Source organism: Triturus cristatus, chromosome 1_1 (genome assembly GCF_964204655.1).
Source record: "Triturus cristatus chromosome 1_1, aTriCri1.1, whole genome shotgun sequence".
Taxonomy (NCBI): domain Eukaryota; kingdom Metazoa; phylum Chordata; class Amphibia; order Caudata; family Salamandridae; genus Triturus; species Triturus cristatus.
Genome location: NC_140579.1, coordinates 493,623,524 through 493,642,953, shown reverse-complemented (window position 1 = coordinate 493,642,953; position 19,430 = coordinate 493,623,524). Strand labels below are relative to the sequence as shown.

Genomic DNA, 19,430 nt, shown 5'->3' with positions numbered 1-19,430 from the left:
AACCCTGTTGCAAAGAACTCTATAAAATCTAATAACGTGCAAAGCCAACATTCTTAGATGTCAGTTCACCTTTCAAAGTGGTCCAAGCTCTTGCTTTCGCAGTCTGAAAACACAGAGTTTGGAGGGTTGTATGGGCAGGATTTGCCTACCAGCACTTAGATGACCCAGATCAGGGATGTGCTGCAGCAAGGGAACTATTCGATTTTACATGGATCACTATACTTGCACCTCTCAGGGGAGGAAGCAGAGAAGACATTTACAGTGGGCCCTAGCACATTCTGCAATAAAACAAGACTGAGGCATGCGAGTAAACATTTCGGTTCAGGCTCCTTTCATAAGAGCTGAATTCTTCAGAATCCTTTTGATGACCTCTAAGTAGGCAATTATACCATCAGGTGAGAAAGACTTGCAGGAGGAGCTATTGCTCTTAAGAGAAAAGACTTCTACAGCAATCCCAAATATTTATGGGATCACAGATGAATGTTTGACCCTTGTTAGGCAAACAGCAAAGTCTCATCCTATAATCCTCATAAACCTCAAAGACGTGTAAAGGAGGCAATATGCGTATGTCAGCTTAAGCATCGATCTTGCAACCAAATGCCATTATGAGCTGCCTGGGTGCCAAATCTCTCTATGATTAACTTTCCTCAATTGCTGGAATTGACGTCAAAGGTGAAGTCCAACAAGAGCAAAGGTCCACAGATCAGCATTTAGCTGGGGCAAAGTCTACACATCTGTGGTGATGATCTAGAGGTTTTTAGCACAGAAAATTACTTGCCAACCCTTCCAATCTCTCCTCCCCACCTGAAGGTAGCTCCCTAAAATTCAGTACAGGCAAAGTGGGCTTATTTTGTGTTACGACTGTTCAGCTCGTCAGTGACCACTGAAATATTAAAGGCAAAGATTCCATGATCCCTGTAAAAAGAAAATAGGTACCGTAGCAAACATTTTGAAACAGTGCAACATAAAAATATACGTTACAAAGAAGTATATCTCTAGGCAGAAATTAGCATTAAGTACATGGTCACCTGTGGTGGAATACTATACCACAGTGTGTTGGAGAGATTTTCTCTTCCCCAAAATGAATTAGTATGGGGGGGGGGCGGCACAACTCCTGAGGACGGGGGTCAATGTCACTCCTTTAACCGGGTTGGATCTCATGAAATACACTTCTAGGAAAGAGGGAGCAATGATTTGAGGGTAGGAGGTGCCCACACTTCACAAGGTCTGCATCTGAGGGTGTCTATTTATTGAGGGTTTGGGAGCCATCACATTCAGTGAGGCAATGGATCTGAGAAAGCGCCCTTTCATGTGTGTGCAGGTCTCGTCAAATTAAACAAAATGTTACGGTTTCTACACATGATGTAGAGGAGAGTGCCTTTAAAGGGCAAAAACTAAGAAAGCCAGGCAATGATACAAAACAGCCACACTTACCCTGCCAGCCCTCCGAAGATGTCCTTTACATAGGAATAGTCACCTCCAGACTTGGGCATGGTGACCCCAAGCTCGGCGTAGCATAGTGCCCCCACGGCGGTGATCACTCCGGTCACAATCCAAACGATGAGGGCCAGCCCCACCGACCCAGCATTCTCTAGCACACCCTTCGGAGATACGAAGATACCAGAGCCAATGATGTTACCTGTGGGTAGAAGACAAGGGTGTGCAAGCAACGAGTTAATGGAGAGCAAATCTCCGCCCCCTGGAAGAAAAACTTGATCTGCAGGGGATTGATCTGCTGTTATGTTCAGGCCTCTGACTACAGAGTTGCTGTAAAATCAGAGCTATGTCTGCAATACGAACTCTGTGAGAAGGACACAACTAGAACCAATCATAAATCATATAAATGCAATGTACTGCCTCTGTAGATAGTCGTTGCTATTCTGCATGAAGGAAAGCACTTCAAAACCAAAAAAAGAATAACCTTAAGACATGGGTGTGATGGTTATCATAGCAACTCCATGTATATTTACTTCAGGTAAGACAATCCCATATCAATTCTCTGACAGAAATATTCACTATGAATCATCACACACTGTTGTGGGTCGTTAGGTAATAGAGGTTTTAAAGGCTGAACTAATTACATGTTTTCATGGGACATATACAACATATTGGGCCTCATTCAAATACTTACATGTTTGAGTAGGTTTACCAATTTTCAGTATTCACAAACTGCACTTTTGTAGTAACTTACACTTTTGCAGTAGGTCCAGCACTACACATGGCAAACCACTTGAACTACAACTCCCTCTGATAGAAAATAATGGAGGCAGGATACTAACTACAACAAGCATTTGCAATGCAATAGGTCTTGCATTTTAGAAACTTTGAGCTATTGGTATTGTAAATGACAATGCCTTTTAATATTGCAGGTTTTTTAAACACATAAGTAAAAGGCATTGTCATTTACAATGCTAATAGCTCAAAATTTCTCAACTGGGAGACCTATTACATTTCAAATGCTTTTTACCTGGTATTTGCGACAATGTAAGGTATCTATTGGCTGAAGAGAAAGCTACGTACATAACACTGGCAACAAGCAACAGGAAAACCAAACAAGGAATCCATGTGATGGAGGCATGAGTAAAGAGTGTAAACCGCGTTTATGGTGTTTTATGCCACATTTGGATTTTGCAGCGTTTGCTTTTATGAAACTTCAAAAAAAAAAAAAAGACTGAACCCCACACTGAGGCAGGAAATAAAGTCAAGAACAAGGCGTGAAAAAAAAACGTTGTGTCCTAGCAAGGCATGTCTGACAGAATACCGACGGACAGAAAAACCAACCTACAAAAATCGACACAAGAATATCGATGTCAAAAATATCAATGTCCTATCTACATAATGGTAAGTACAAATATATCGGGGGGGAAATATCGTTGTCAAAAATATCGTTTTTATAAATGTTTTAATAGTAATGTAAAATTAAGTAAATAATACATATAAATAAAAGAAACCTAGTTAAAAATATTAAAACATGTTTAAAAAATAGTAGTAAAGCTTTATTTCGATATAGAAACATATCATAAAAGCAAAACATGACAGCATAAAAACAATGGTCGAAACAAAGCAATTTACAATTCATATTACTATTAAAAACATTTCATATTTACACGGGATAATCTTAAAATTTATGAAAAATGAAAAAGGGACACTTTACTGTATCGTCAGTTGTTTAGCAGATCTTATGCGCCAAGCCCAGCCTAGGAATTTAGCCAAACAAATGGCAAAAAAGGGTCTTGTATCTGAGAGCAGTATTCTTATAGCTTCCAGATGTGAGCGAGTTCCCAGGCTCCTACAAAGAGGCTTCAACCACCTCCGTCTAGGGGCCATATAGACTCGACACTCAAATAGAAAGTGTGCGACAGATTCGATTTTTAGCTCGCAGAATGGGCAATAGGGTACAGTTTGCAGTGGTGGTTTCCAGGTAGAGGTAAACTGACATAAAGGTAAGACCCCAACCCTGAATTTAAAGTATAATGCCCTATCATGTGAACTGTGAATCAAGTCCAAATATGGTTCTCTGGAGGGGATATCTTTAACCATCAAGAAGTTGGCAACAGATCTTGGGTGATTTGATTTACCAAGTCTCTCGTTATCCACCCAAGACCAGTAAGCCTTCTTCAGTTCTTGTTTAGGAGGTGCTGTTTTATTTTCCCACGCAGCTCCCAGACCGAGCTTGTATAATGCCCTCTTGACCTCTCTGAGCCAGGCGATCTTATGCCAGCCAGGTAAGGACAGTACATCTTTTAGGGCGTCTGCATAGCTGTGAAGTTCGGGGACGTTCCAAATTCTAGACCATAGTAGTAAGGGGCGTAATTTAGCTTGCTCGCAGATTGGACGGGTACCTGCGTCCAGCAAGAGGGGGATTGTGGGGGTGCTCTGGGGTAGCCTCATCAGATCTTTGTGAAATTTATTTTCTAGGTGGGCCAAAGTATCCACTCTCTGGGTACCCCAAAGTTCTGCGCCATACAGTGCTGCACTCACAACCCTACCCCTATAAATATCAAGAAGTGCCCCAATAGGTTTTATGAAGGAAGCACGCTGCTCTTTAAGTAAAGCACCAACAACCCTCTTATGGGTTAGAAACACTTTTTGGTGATGGGCCTTCCAGCTCATACTATCACAAAGACGTATGCCTAGATAGTCAAATTCTTTGACCCGTTCTAATGTGACAGAGTCTAGAGTGGGGGGTTTAACAGATTTCTTAGGGGGGTTGCGGACAAGAAATTTGGTCTTGCCAATATTTATGGCCAGTCCCTTGGTGTCACAGAAGGCCTTGAAGCTGGAAAGTAGTGACTGTATGCCTGCAGGTGATTTCGAAATCAGGAGGGTGTCGTCCGCAAACAGGAGCGTCGGGATTTTCCTTCCAGCCAGGGATGGTGCATCTGCAGGATGTTGAAGAAGGTGCTCCACCACTCCATTGACGTAAAGCGAAAACAGAGTGGGGGCAAGCACACACCCCTGGCGGACGCCCCTGTCTACTGGAATACACGGGGTTTTTTCTCCCTGGGCACCCCATCTGATTTGGGCAAAGTTGTTTTCATGGAATATTATCAGCAAGGCCAACAAATAGGGAGGTAGACCTAACTCGTCAAGGACCTTCCACAATAATGCTCTTGGAACCAGGTCGAAGGCTGTTTTTAAGTCTATGAAGACTAAGTATAAGCTGCCCCCTCCTAGCACCACTACCTTCCAATAGAGCATTAAAAGGCGGAATGTCTGCTCGACGGTGCCTGTCCCTGATCTAAAACCCGCTTGGAAATCAGACAATATCTGATTTTCATCCACCCACTCCAGAATCCTGCCCAATACCACTTTCCCCACTACCTTTTGCGTCGAATCCAGCAAACTGATGGGGCGGTAATTGGCTGGGTCTTCCCTGCTACCCTTCTTGAAAATGGGGACTACTTCAGCGCCCCTCCAAGAGTCAGGGAAAGACCCCCCCAACATAACCTCATTAAGAAGAACAGCAATTAATCTGCTCCAAAATGGGGGATTATTTTTTATCAAGTCGCCCGGAATCCCATCAGGTCCTGCCGCTTTGTTAGAAACAATACACCTGATTGCCTTCTCTACTTCCAAGGTGGTAAATAGGACTTCATTTGGTGGGAGATCTGTGGAACTGAGCCTTGGGAGCGGGTCTGGTTGCGGAGGCCCTGTCTGAGCCGAATACAATTTCGAAAAGTGGGCAAACCAGGCAACACCAGGGATATTACAAGTCAGTTGTTGATCAATGGGCTTGTCTCTTGATCTTAGCAAGTCCCAGAACCCCTTAGCATCTTTCCTTGTGCTCGCCTCCGTTAGGTCACGCCAAAAGTTGAAATCATATGTCCGCTTGGCCTCAGTCACAGTTTTCCTATAAAGTTTCCTTGCAGACCTGATGGTAGCTTGGTCTTTTCCTTTTACTGCAGCAACAAGATCACCCTTAGCAAATCGACACTTGGCTGTGAACCACTTTTCACTTGTTCTCAGGGCCCCCTTTGAAGCAGTTCTGGAGCTGGGTTTGGGAATGATGAACAGCCCACTTAGTGCCGTTACAGTCTCCGTAAATAACGATAAAAACATCTTGCTATCGCTATTCGTGCTATCAAGCCTAGTAAGATGGTTTCAGCTTGTGACATCCTAGCCTCATCCGCTGAGACTCTTGCCCATTTAAGACGTCTGCCACAGTTTGAGGGAAGAATCTCATGTGAAGCTTTCCATAACTGATTAGTAGCTTCTTGAGACCCAGTTTGCCAGGGGACAGAAATGGTTAAAGCGAGAGGGTTGTGGTCGCTGTCACAGGTCTCTATAACCTCCATGTCTTGATGATATGGCCAGAGGTTATAGTTGAGCATAACAAAGTCAATTCTGGATGAGTGGCCCGTCCTATTGTATGTATGGGCACCCATGGGATCTGATTTAGAACGCCCATTCGTTGCTCTCAAGTTATGCTCCATGCAAAGAGCATTTATATCGATCGCCTTTTGTGTCCATTTAGGGATCGGTTCGAGGTTCAAAATAGGGATGCCCCTCCTGTTATCCTCCTCGTTGATATCCAGAATATCTTCTTTGGCTAAAGGCTCAAAACAGCAATTAAAATCGCCTGCCAGCAGGACGAGAGAGTCGGCGTCACAGGCAGACAGGTAGTTACTTAAGCCTAAAGAGTTTAGAGATCCTCCGTTCCTATTGCCCCTTAAGTAGAGATTAAATAGTTCTAGTTTCCTTCCCCCTTTGTAGTGCACTGTTAGCCATTGAAGGTCAGGTGTTTCGGTGGTCCTTTGAGAAACACTGAGGTCTAGTGCTATGTTGATCCAGATGAGAAGACCACCGGATGGGCGTCCTTTAGAACCTTGGTGACATACAGCCGGAACATAGAAGGTCGAAAACCCCACTCTATGTCTAGGTTCCTGGCACCATGTTTCCTGTAGCAAGCAAATGTCATAGGGTGCCAGGAAGGTGTTCCATTCCGGGTTGTCAAAGTTACGTGCAAGGCCAGCCACATTCCAGCTTAAGACCCTCAGTGAAGAATCGCCTGGGGAGGCAACTCTATCAGGCAGGTCGATCTCCATTGGATTAGATTGTACTGGAGGAGGGGGGATCGAACAGGGGCTGTCTGGCCTCGTTTCCACTCTTTTGCAATCTAAAATGGCCATTTTGATCGGTTCCATGGCCCAGGCCAAGAGAGTCAGAAGCTCGGCTTGGCTAGTTGGAGGGCCGTTGGTTGGATTTCCAATTATGTCTATAACATGTGGAGACAATGCTTTTTCTAGTTGTGGGCATGCTGGGAACATAGAAAGTCAATCGACCTCCTCCAGGCCTTCAAATCTATTGTAGGTTGAAAGGCCATTCCAGTGTAAAAGAGTATTCTTTTGCCTCATGGGATTGGTGTTCCATGGGTGGTGCTGCACCAAGGACCAGTTATCCGCTTGGGTATGCAATTGGCGTGGGGGGTAAAAATAGGATAGCGGCCTTGGTATGACTAAAGAATCTTCACTAGTTGGCCAGGAACAGATATGGTGCGCCGTATGTGGGTCTTCAAAAGTTACAACTACACAGTCCCCTTGCTTAGATTTCTTGGTTGGGCTCACCCAGGGTATTCTACGGACCATCAATACTCGGCTTCTTTTGCCATTGGGAATCGGTCTGTTGACGTTAAGCCAGTGCATAGTTTTATTTTTCAATGACCAGTGGTTTTCGTGTTGGTCAGTGCCAATCACAGGGACACCTGTCAACACGACCACGTAGTCATTGGCCTCTGGTGGAAGGTCTATATAGCCTCCTCTAAAATTTTCTTTTGGACGAGGACCCTGGGTTTCGGCAGGCTGGGGTCTGGCGGATGCTACCAGGTTTGGATTTACTTTTCCAGGCTTAGAGTTCCGTGTGGGAATCTGCGGTTTGGTTGCCTGAGGTTTAGCGGTTATGGAAACTTGATCCACAGCCACAGTCCTCGACTTAGGAACAGGCCTTACAGCAACAGGTACTGGTGGGGGGTGCTGCTCAGCTTGCAAAACAGGGGCTGGCGAAAGTGGGTCAGATAAGGACACGCCCTGGTTTTCGAGACTTCTTAGGCCAAGAGTTGCCAGAGCAATAATGCTCTTCTCCATCTCGAGTAGATTGTTTTCTATCCTAGACAATCTTAAGTCGAGTGGTGAGAGAAGTTTTTTTAATGTTTCCCAGACTTGATCTATAAATTCCTTATCATTCCTTCCCTGGTCTTGTACCTGCGCCCCCTCGTCTACTGGGGTGGTGTTGGCTGGACCCTCTCCCATACTTTGGCATACTGACTGTGTGCTCAAGGAACCCTCAGGTAAAGCATTACGTGCCTGAGTGTTGGTCATTGTGAGCTGGTGGGAGACTGCGACCTTTGCCTTTTTACGAGAGTAGGCTGAGCGTAATTGGCGTTTTCTTTTGGGTTGTGCACCACTAACACGGGAAGTAGTTGGGAATGCTTGGGAAAGGGGATTAAGGGTGGGGGTCTGGGCGTGAGAAGGTGCAGCGAAACTTAGCTCTTCTGTAATGCGGGGTTGTTCTAAGGGCGGAGTGAGGGTGGAAGTAATCGGGGGCTGGTGTAAATCAACCTGGGTGGTAATACTATTTGGGCGGGCAGGGCGTGCTGGAGTGACAGCAGAGGCTATATGTCCTAGGGATGATTTTTTCGAGAGGGCAATTACCTCGGACAGCCTACGTGCAGCTACCAATTCTAGGGATACCCGGGTTTGAAGTTTAGATATTTCTTCATCGATGGCTATATTTGTGCGGGTGATGAAGTCGACCATAGGGCCACAGATTTGTGAACCACTTTTGGAGGCTTTGCTACGTGTCATCCTAGTACTCATGGTGCTTACGATGAGATCAGGGTCGTCATTCGACTTACTAACTAGGGAGCTTCAGTTTAAGCTAACCTGTCTCAGCACGATGATACAATAACAAGCAGGTTAGGAGCAATAAGGGGGGTGGGCCTGGGCCGTCCTCTGCCGTCCTCGAACGGCCTCAAACGGCCCGCTCTTAGCCCGGTCTTCGCCCCGGCCGTTGCCCTGCGCGCGTCCCGCGTGCGCGTTGTCCACACAAGCTATGAAGGAAAAACAAGAGGAGGGGGCGGGAAGAGGACCAGCTGCGGCCGATCCACGCCGCTAGGAATGCTGGTCCTCGCAGTCCCGCCTCTACCCCTGTTGACCAGATGACAGCTTGCAAGGGGCGCGTTGGTGCTCAAAGCACGTGAAGGGAGGCAGAAAGGATGTTCCCCAGAGAGAGTCTAAGCCTACGAGCGGCTCCCACGAAGCGGGGGCCGCGAGGCGTGGCGAAGTGGCCAGACAGCAACAACACAGGAGCAGCGCTTCTTTGCAGGAAGGGTCCCAAGGCTCACTCACTCCACACAGATTTTAAAGAGGAGGAGGAGGGGGCGGGAAGAGGACCAGCTGCGGCCGATCCACGCCGCTAGGAATGCTGGTCCTCGCAGTCCCGCCTCTACCCCTGTTGACCAGATGACAGCTTGCAAGGGGCGCGTTGGTGCTCAAAGCACGTGAAGGGAGGCAGAAAGGATGTTCCCCAGAGAGAGTCTAAGCCTACGAGCGGCGCCCGCGAAGCGGGGGCCGCGAGGCGTGGCGAAGTGGCCAGACAGCAACAACACAGGAGCAGCGCTTCTTTGCAGGAAGGGTCCCAAGGCTCGCTCACTCCACACAGATTTTAAAGAGGAGGAGGAGGGGGCGGGAAGAGGACAAGCTGCGGCCGATCCACGCCGCTAGGAATGCTGGTCCTCGCAGTCCCGCCTCTACCCCTGTTGACCAGATGACAGCTTGCAAGGGGCGCGTTGGTGCTCAAAGCACGTGAAGGGAGGCAGAAAGGATGTTCCCCAGAGAGAGTCTAAGCCTACGAGCGGCACCCGCGAAGCGGGGGCCGCGAGGCGTGGCGAAGTGGCCAGACAGCAACAACACAGGAGCAGCGCTTCTTTGCTTAAAAAATAATAACTAATACATATAGGGGCCGATTCGGATGGCCGGTCGGACAGCTGTCCGTAGCCTGCCAAAAACACGACCGACACGTAGGCTGTGAATCAAGCCCCATGCTCCGTCCGAGTCGTAACTCCTAAAGATGAACCGAGTCGCCCGGAAGCAGTATCCATAGCAGTTTCCGGCATGACAAGTACTTCCTACGCGCCGGACGGGTCGTCACGCATGGGACTTCACAGCATCCGGAAAACAAGCATATCAGCTAAGATTCGCGCCACTAATCAATACACGGCTTCGAGACGGACCAGCTTGCAGCGGATACGAGACAGAGCAACAAGCAGCGCGTACGACACGAACACATCATGAATCCCATCGCGCAGATCATACCATTACTCTACATCTATGACCGGATCAGGGACCGACGGCGCAGACGGTAAGTCAGACACCTACCACACAAACAAACGACACGTACCCGCAAAATGACACAGGGGATCCACATCCTGGCCACTAACAGTCCACCATAGGGGTGCATGGCCAGCACCACAAACTCCCCCACCCATAGTGGATCTGTTGCCCATCACCCCTGCCACCCCAGCTATAGGGCTTATGTTGCCCATAACTACAGCCACCACCCATAGGGGACCCGTTGTCCATCACCCCTGCCACCCCCAGCCATAGGGCTTATGTTGCCCATCACTACTGCCACACCCACCCATAGGGCTTATGTTGCCCATCACCACTGCCACCCCCAGCCATTGGGGACCTGTTGCCCATCACTACAGCCACCCCCATCCATAGGGGACCTGTTGCCCATCACTACAGCCACCCCCACCCATAGGGGACCTGGTGCCCATCACTACAGCCACACCCACCCATAGGGCTTATGTTGCCCATCACTACTGCCACCCCCAGCCATAGGGGACCTGTTGCTCATCACTACAGCCACCCCCACCCATAGGGGACCTGTTGCCCATCACTACAGCCACCCCCACACATAGGGCTTATGCTGCCCATCACTACAGCCACCCCCACCCATAGGGGACCTGGTGCCCATCACCCCTGCCACCCCCACCCATAGGGCTTTTGCTGCCCATCACTACTGCCACCCCCAGCCATAGGGCTAATGTTGCCCATCACTACAGCCACCCCCACCCATAGGGGACCTGTTGCCCATCACCCCTGCCACCCCCACCCATAGGGCTTATGATGCCCATCACTACTGCCACCCCCACCCATAGGGCTTATGATGCCCATCACTACTGCCACCCCCACCCATAGGGGACCTGGTGCCCATCACCCCTGCACCCCCACTCACAGGTGACCTGTTGCTCATCACTACAGCCACCCCCACCCATAGGGCTGATGTTGCCCATCACCCCTGCCACCCCCACCCATAGGATGGGTGGTGCGCAACACATCCAGCATACTCCAACATCAGGTATGTCCGCAAAATACATCCCCCCTAAAATCATGTCAACAAGGAGTAGTCTGTGACAAATGCCCACAACAGTGAGTATGGCTACGAGCATACAATGTAAGTAACAGCACATGTGTGACCAACACATGAGTGTGACATACACAAGGCAAGCATCACCATAGCACTGTGGCAATGTAAAAAGAACACCCCCTCACTGTGTAGAACAGAAGTTAAGTGGGGGCTTCCAAAATGCAGCAGATGTTGAGCATTGTGGTGATGGGGACTAAACCCCCCTCATCACAGTGACCAAAAGGTAAGTGTCATCATGGTCAAAGCTGCAAATAACAAACAGCATGTATGATCCCTGCTCCCAACACATCAAACACTTCTGGGGCAAACTAGTGGTTGTGTCCCATACACACAGAGATGTGGTGAGGCCAACAGTGCTGTGAAAACATAACACACTCTCGGCCATGTGCAGACAAGCTCCACACATGCGGGCAGACAATGCATACAGCTTACAATGCAGAAGTGACCATCACCAAGCATGCACACATCTCGAAAATAGACACACCAATCAAAACAACATGTGTAGACTGTAGGTGTCGGATCCCAAACTCACATTCCATGCCAGCAATGGCACCTAACAACCAGGATGAATGTGCACAATGATGTGACATGACTCACAGGGACAGCATGCAAAATCACAGAAACAGCATCCAGACAAAGCCCCGCAACAGCAATACCAAAGCAAACAGGCAAACTCACACTGCACATCTGACACAGCAGGTGTGTGTGTGTCACAGTATCCCCAGGCAACTACACAACACATGAGGGGGGCTGAACCACAGTGACACAGATGTGGACACAGTGCCATACAAAAGTAAACCATCATTGGGACACCTTCAGTGGGCAATCAGGCATTGGGAGATGAGAGGGAGCACAACAGACACATGTGACACAAGCTGGAATGAACACCAACCAACACAGCAAGAGACGGACACACAACAGCACTACCCCCAGGGACCAGACATTGGGGTGACACAAGCATGCATGACACCTCCACTGTGATGACAAAGGCAGATGTCGTACAAACTGGGAAACCCAGACAGGTGTCCTGTTCCACAAACGTACATCACACATACACAAACACATATCACTCAGCATGGCCCCTCATCCATGGACAAACGAGAGCTAGGGGACCATCCATGCAAACATTTACATCAGTCCAGCCTCAACACCACACACCCTGAACCGCAACAATGTGCATCTGTGAAGCCCACATGGACAGGTGACATTGCACATGCACCCATGACAAACACAGGAATGTTGAGAGGAACTAAGGTGCACAGACACATCACACAAGGACAGTTTACAACCATGGGGAATGACAGACATAATGCACAGTATGCGGTACATGGCCATGACTTCAAAGCTCACGTAACCTTCCGAATCCCTGCCACAGTCCCAGGACAATGCAGAAGCCAAGGAGAACCACAAGGCACACATGCTGACACCTGCCAACATTGCAACCATGAACCCGACAAGTGGGAGCAGTCACACACACATACACATGTCTCAATCACTGAAAGGTACCACCTAGGGAAAACTACATGATTGTGCAAATAAACAAGTGCCTTGGGGAACCCTGACTGTGTCCCATCTGTGTCTGACAACATCATCACCACTCAGAACTGACAAATCCCAATGATGATACACCAATTAACAGTAGTGTGTCATGCACCCACACATCAGGTAGCTCATGGCAAAGTAGTGGGATGAACACAGTACCACTCAGCAAGCATCAATAACAGGAACATATCAAGGGAACACTGCCTGTGCATGAAAAGGGATGTGGACACACACACATGCTCATACAACACACACCATGGGCCCAGGCTATGTCAGGGACAACACACTTGAGAGGACCCAACTCCTGTGGAAGCCCAGCTGTGCCAAACATATTCACAGCACGTCTCACTCATGTCAGCAGAACACTTAGTCAGTTAGCCATCAGTTACCACACAATGAAGGCTCTGCTCACAACAGCCTGGGTACGTGAGTCTCCCCCAAGTCATCTGCACATACTCAAAACATATGTCTAGCAAGTTGCACAGTTGCTCCTATACCAATGATGCCCACACCTGTAGGTCCCGTGGTGATGCGCACAAAGTCTGTGAAATTGACAAATTGGACAATGGGAAGCACATCATATGTGCATGGGTGCAAGCCACAGATGTGACCATGCAAATGAAATGTACACAGAGATGTCCACAAATAGTTGATCATAACACACAGGTAGCTGCAAAGGATGACATGGATACCCACCAGAATAGGATACACATCTCATGGACCACATGGAGTACCTCACATCAACACATCAGTATTCAACATTGGAAACCAAGCATTACAGGTGTAAGGGCATGTAAAATAACATCAACATAATGTACAGCTAAATCAAGTTCACAGGGATAAAGAAAAAAGCTTTATTCAGCATATTAAAAGTTAAACGTCTGTTCAAACAAAAGGCCAATGGCCAGTCCATGTCCAAATGCCAAGGAGTGAACTAGAGTGACAACTGTCACACGTTGCTTGTCTGCACTGCTAAGGACCGGGGTCATCCCCTCGGAGGGGCATACATGGGGGCAGGCCAGGCACCGCAGGGACAGGATCAGGGCGCAGCAGAAGTAGGCAGTGAAGAGGTGGGGGATGCAGGCGAGACACTTGCAACTGCAGTGAAGCTGACTGAAGTGGTGGGTGCTGTCACAACTGTGGGACACAAGTCAGGTGGGGCGGGTGCCGGCACAACTCCAGTGGGCAGGTCAGATGGAGTGGATTGGCTAACCACTGCAGTGCCCAAGTCAGACGGGGTGGTCGTGGACTCCAAAGCAGTGCCTACATCCATGGGAGCGGAATGGGGGACAGGTGAGGTCGGAAGGGCGGGGGGGGACACGGTCCCCACATCAGTGGCACTATCAGTCTGACCAGGTGTGGAGGAGCAAGGTCTAGGGGGGGATGGCCTTAGCATTTTGGGGATGGCGTATCTGTGGGTGGGGGAACCCGGGGCAGGGAGTGGCGGGAGAACCTCTGGAGTGGTGGCCTGGGGGATGGAGGACGGAGACTTTGCCTTGGAGCTGCGTGGTGGTGGGGGGTCTTGCTCTTCTGGGGCCGGGGGGACTTGCGAGTGGGGGTCTGTCTCACTGCGCCTGGGGGAGGGTGTCCGGGTGTGAGGGGCACTTCCCTCTGTGTGTGGGGACTTCCTCTTCCCCTTGTAATCAGGATCTGCAGGGTCGGTGGGGAAGAGGCCAAGGTCACAGAGGAAGAGCTTCTGGGGGGATGGGGTTGCAGGTGAGGCAAGGGAAGGGGGCTGGGAGGGAGAGGTCTCGGAGGACTGCGGAGTGGTTGTGGATGACTGTGTGTGTGTCTGCAAACCAGCCCCTGTGAGTGTGGAATCAGTCCCCTGCGCTTGCTTGTGTGCACGTCTAGACCTTGGTTTGGGTGTTTCTGTGCTTGGGACAGGTAGGGTGCTAGGAATCGTGGGTGGTGGAGGGGTAGGAGGGGTGCGGGACTGTTGGAGGAGGGACACGGCTGCCGTCAGGGAGGAGGCCATGGACTGATTGGTCCTCTGTAGGGCAGACCTGCCCGAGGAAATGCCCTCCATGAATGACACCAGTTGTGTCAACAGACCTGTGTGTGCATGGAGGACCTTCAGCATCGACGACTGCCCTACATAGATCTGTCTAAGTAAGTCCACAGACTCCTCACTCAGGGCAGCAGGGGACACAGGGGCAGGGCGTGCGGTGCCTGGCACAAAGGAGACATGCTCACGAACACGGGAGCACACAGGGACCTCTGGGATGGGAGCCGATGGGAGGGGGGTGCTGGTGGTGGTGGCGGTGGTGGGGACAGCCTCACTAGCTGGGGTTTGGTGGCTGCTGACACACGCATCCACAAGGGAGTCATCCTCAGAGCTGCTGTGGCCCTCAGTTGGGGGTGATGGTGCTGACGACTCCTCTGTGTGCCTCCACTCGCCCTCCGTGCCACTGGGTCCGCCCGACTCCTCTCCGTCTGTCCCTGTAAGGCGTTGTGGCTCCTCCTGGTCCGTGGAGCTGTCCCCTCCTGTGGCCGTGGATGTATCTGGATAGGAGTAGGAAGTAAGGGAACAACATCAGTCACCTGCACCGACTGCACACACCACTGTGAGTACATCACATCACAGGGCAAGCCCTGGCAACATCAGCTGAACACAGCTCAAAGTGCCAACACTGTTTAGGATCAGACAATTGTCATTCTCAACATCAACCATGGCACACATATCCCTCCTGGACTTGCACCCATATGTCCGTTGCATGTTGGATGCTAACACCCCAATGTGCCAACATGCACCACCCACACATTAGTTGGACATGCAAGTGAACATGTAGGAGTATGTCACTATACACACAGTACATCTCTTGCTACTGACTCAGTACAGGTGTCCGAATGAAGGGGTGGGAAGAGACTCATTTCACATGCTTGGGATGCATGCCAGCAACACACACTATGATGTACTCATGTCCTGATGGACAATGCCACAATGGGGTGCATGGTGCACACTCGAACACAATGCAGGATCACTCATAGCAAGTTAAATGCCATGGCACTGGGATGCCCTGAAAGTCAGTCAACACTGTCTCCTGTCACAGGGGCAGGGCATCCAGACAACAACAATATGCACTGACTCACAATCCTAGCTCAGGGGTAAAGCTAACTCTGCAGATGACCGGTGCACTTGCCCATCCCATGCAAACAACATATCCAGGACCCAGAAGACCCCACACCATGCAAATCAGACATATGAGTCTCAGCAAACAACTCCCTGTACATTAACACATCACAGTCTGCCATGCATGTAACCCAGCTGCATGAAGGACACAGTTGCATACACCATTGTGCGCTGTCAGATGATCACACACCTATATGTCACACAGGTCTTGCCTCTCACAGTCACATCGTAGATTTCATGCTGACCCTCTGAATCATGGACACCCCAGTTGTACGTAGCAACAAGCCACACCCTAATGACACAGAGGCAGACACCTGAGGGCACATGTCACTAAGCACAACCTGCAATTTCATACACAGGAGTGGAATTACAGTGTGTTCCTAAATGCCCTTGAGGGGGCATGACTGGCCAGGACTAAGTGAAACAGTGTTTGGCCCTGGACAGTAGTCAGGTGGCTAAGCAAGTGTGACATACTTGATATACATACTCCTGAGGCACACAAATTGGAGTCCCCTGCTGCATGGGTTTGTTTGGAATACCCCAGCCACATGTTGCGAGTCAGACCAGCAATTTGTACACATCTCAAGGGCACACACAGATCACATGTCAGATATCAGCCATTGTGTAAACAATTGACCCACCCATTAAACACACAACAGATTCATGGCAACTGATGCGGACAGGTACCTGAAGCATAGCTGACTGCAGGGACACAGTGCCCTAGTGACACAAGCAACAGACTGTAGGGGCCACACCTGTGGAACAGATGAGGAGGGTGCATCACACAATTGAGGGACCCGAGTTTTGGACTATAAGACCTACGTAATGTGGAAGTGTGACCAGGATAAAAGACTGCTATTTGCATGTCAGACATAGTACACAGATCAGACATGGACTCACCCCCTTCCTGCTGCTGTCTGGCCTTCAACTGCCTATCCAGGTCCGGGAAGACCACCGCCAGGATACAGAGCTTGTGGGGAGTCAGGGCCCAGTGTCCACCCCTCCTACGTGGTGGTGACAGCTTCAGATGGACTCTAGCGATCCTCCGGGTCCAGCCCCGAAGGTCCTGCCACCTCTTCTGGCAGTTGCGGATCCGGCGCTTGTCGACCCCCACAGAACGAACAGCCCAGGCGATGGATGGTCAACCAGATCTCCTGCTTCTGGTGGGCATCAACCTGTGAGGAGGACAAAGTGAAAAGTACATTAACACACATGCCCCAGATTTGTGCAGAAACACATTTGGATATACATGTCATCATCACAAAGGGAAATGAGTTGCACAGGTAGTGCAACCATGGGGAAGGTAAAATCACATGCATGTCTGACATGTTAACAATGCCTGGATAGTTTAAGATTGCATTAATGCACTTTAGCAGCAGGAAAACTATTCATTACATGTACCTACACACTTTGGGAGATTAAAGTAGTCATTGAGAATGCTTACCACTGGTTTACACACTGCTAGTACTGCTAGTCAGACAACATGCATAATTAGGAAGGCAGTGGACTGCACACTCACCTGCACCCCTGGTTTCCCATACAGCTTGCTGTACTGTGGAAGGAGCCCGTCCAGCAGGGCCTGGTTCTCCTCCTCAGTAAAGGCTGGGGCCCTCTCCAGAGTACGTGCCATAGCAGGAGCCAGAGGATGCAGAGACAGCAGCAGTGGTAGCAGGGATGTGGTCCAGTAGTATGTATTGCAGGCAAGTGAGCTCCATGGGGGCCAGCCAGCCTTATATATGTGCTGCAGAGGCAGACTCTGTGCCATGTGTCCCAAGTGATAGGTCCAACACGGTTGCATTCTATGAATCTGGCCAATCCATGGAAATGTACGACTTGTACACGCCTTCTGCATCGTTCAAATCTTTACCTTCACAGAACACTTGCAATTGCAAGATTATTGTAGGCATCCAACTGAATTTCCAGTGTACAACTCGTACAAGTTTAGAATCCGCATCCGTCTCCATGACAGTCCTGAGCCAATGGTTGCGCCCGGCTCGTTCAACGCGTATTTTTAAAATACACATGCACCCGTCTCCATACGATTCAATGGCCAAGGCGTATGCCTGTCCCGGACCACGCCTGCCCGACGCGTACGCATTGTCACCCGCGTCGGACCTCATTGCATTCAATGACAAAGCGTATGCACGGCTCGGTCATAAACCGTGCAATGCGTACGCATTGTCACCCGCGTAGGACCTCATTGCATTCAATGATAAAGCGTACGCACGGCTCGGTAATGAACCGTGCAATGCGTACGCATGGTCACTCGCGTCGGACCTCATTGCATTCAATGACAAAGCGTACGCACGGCTCGGTCATGAACCGCGCAATGCGTATGCATTGTCACCCGCGTCAGACATCATTGCATTCAATGACAAAGCGTACGCACGGCTCGGTCATGAACCGCGCAATGCGTATGCATTGTCACCCGCGTCGGACCTCATTAGTGTGACTATTATACGGGTGCAACACACATATACTGGCCATGGACACCTGCGCACACCTGTCACACTATAGCATTGGCCACACAGTGTCCCATGGCATGTAAGACTGCATTCCCTGGATGTTTGGGGGGGCCCCAGCAGTTTTTTTTGGCTGGCACTTTGTGCAGCCACTCCCAGGCTGTGCATGTTTACATGGGGGCAGAATCCTTTGTGTGTTGTGCACATTACCACTGTGATGTGCAATTGGACAGTAATGGTAATTAGTCAAGGCAACAGTATCAGGTTGGATATGTTTAAGACATGTCACATACACCCTGAGTCCTGGGGGTGATGGCATGTACGTCACAGTGAGACCTGTAGCCCCAATACTGATGTGCACCCACAGTCTGTGTGCATGTTGTGTCTCATCACATGTTACCAATGGGTGACAGTCTCCACATCCATGTGGTATATGCATCAACCTTGATGGGGTGTGTGTCTAAGAGACATACATGTAGGGCCGGCAGGAACAACAGTGGCCACTACCTGTGGGACTTACGCTTGCCTTGTGGTGTGTACGTGCTACGCCATGTCCATTGCTGGGTTGATGTGGCAATACAGGGAGCCTGGGTTTCTGCATGGCAAAGATCTGTGATACATACAATGAAACGGTTCAAAGCCGGAGGGTCAAAGGGAAATTTTAAGACCACACAGGGTTGGATCCCCAACTAAAGTACCTAAAACACTAAGAACCCTGAGGTCTAAACTAACCACGAAAAGAAAAGGTGACGTGTGAATGACAAACAAAGCCCAATTGACTAAGTAAAAGGGCAATCCCATTTAAGGACGTAATCCCTCACTCACCCTGGGTGACATGCTTCATCATATGGGATTCTCCTCCCAGAGAAATATCCTAGTTTCTCTGGGGGCTACAACCCCCTCTCTGAGAGGGAGGAGCTCAGGGATGTTTTGGTGATACACTAGAGGATGGACTAAATCCACATATGATGAGCTAATTGGTAGGAGTGAGGGGTGCAGTGCTAGCAAACTGATTATACAGTGGGAAAAGTGTATTAAAACTAGTCACGGGACAGCAAAGGGATTGTGAAAAAATGAGCTAGAAAAGTTCTCTTCACACAGCCGTGCCGAAGCTAGATTAAAATGGTGAACACCACTAGTCAACGATGTAGACTATGGTGATAAACAACAACGAATGGTCAACATGTTTCAGCCAACGCGCCTAAAAAGGCTAGGCTTTCATCAGGACCACAAGAGCTACTGCAACATAGAGAAAACTGTGTGAATCCTACACAGAAAAAGGATACTGTGAACACCCAAAGAATGCTTGAAGGGTGTGCGCCAGCTTGTCATCTCAACATCACCTAAACAAAGAAAACTAG

The 19,430-nt window shown here is 49.4% G+C and overlaps 1 protein-coding gene and 1 pseudogene across 2 annotated transcripts in view; both read right to left on the bottom strand.

The window, feature by feature from the left end:
• The window catches only part of LOC146870462 (large neutral amino acids transporter small subunit 2-like), a 351,489-nt pseudogene that overhangs the window by 249,347 nt on the left and 82,712 nt on the right, over nt 1-19,430 (bottom strand). Inside the window, exon 2 of the transcript XR_014978319.1 lies at nt 1,435-1,639. The product of XR_014978319.1 is annotated as a large neutral amino acids transporter small subunit 2-like (transcript). The remainder of the gene's footprint in view (nt 1-1,434; nt 1,640-19,430) is intronic.
• On the bottom strand, nt 13,376-16,704 carry LOC146870463 (uncharacterized). Its single transcript, XM_085641778.1, has 2 exons — nt 16,508-16,704; nt 13,376-14,979 (listed from the first exon to the last, which is right to left on the bottom strand). The coding sequence occupies exon 2, from the start codon at nt 14,555-14,557 to the stop codon at nt 13,514-13,516; it is 1,044 nt and encodes a 347-aa protein (XP_085497904.1). The 5' UTR covers nt 14,558-14,979; nt 16,508-16,704; the 3' UTR covers nt 13,376-13,513.

What these genes read in the sequence shown, in the direction of transcription:
- LOC146870463 (XM_085641778.1), bottom strand. Translation starts at nt 14,557, where the DNA reads ATGCTGAAGGTCCTCCATGCACACACAGGTCTGTTGACACAACTGGTG.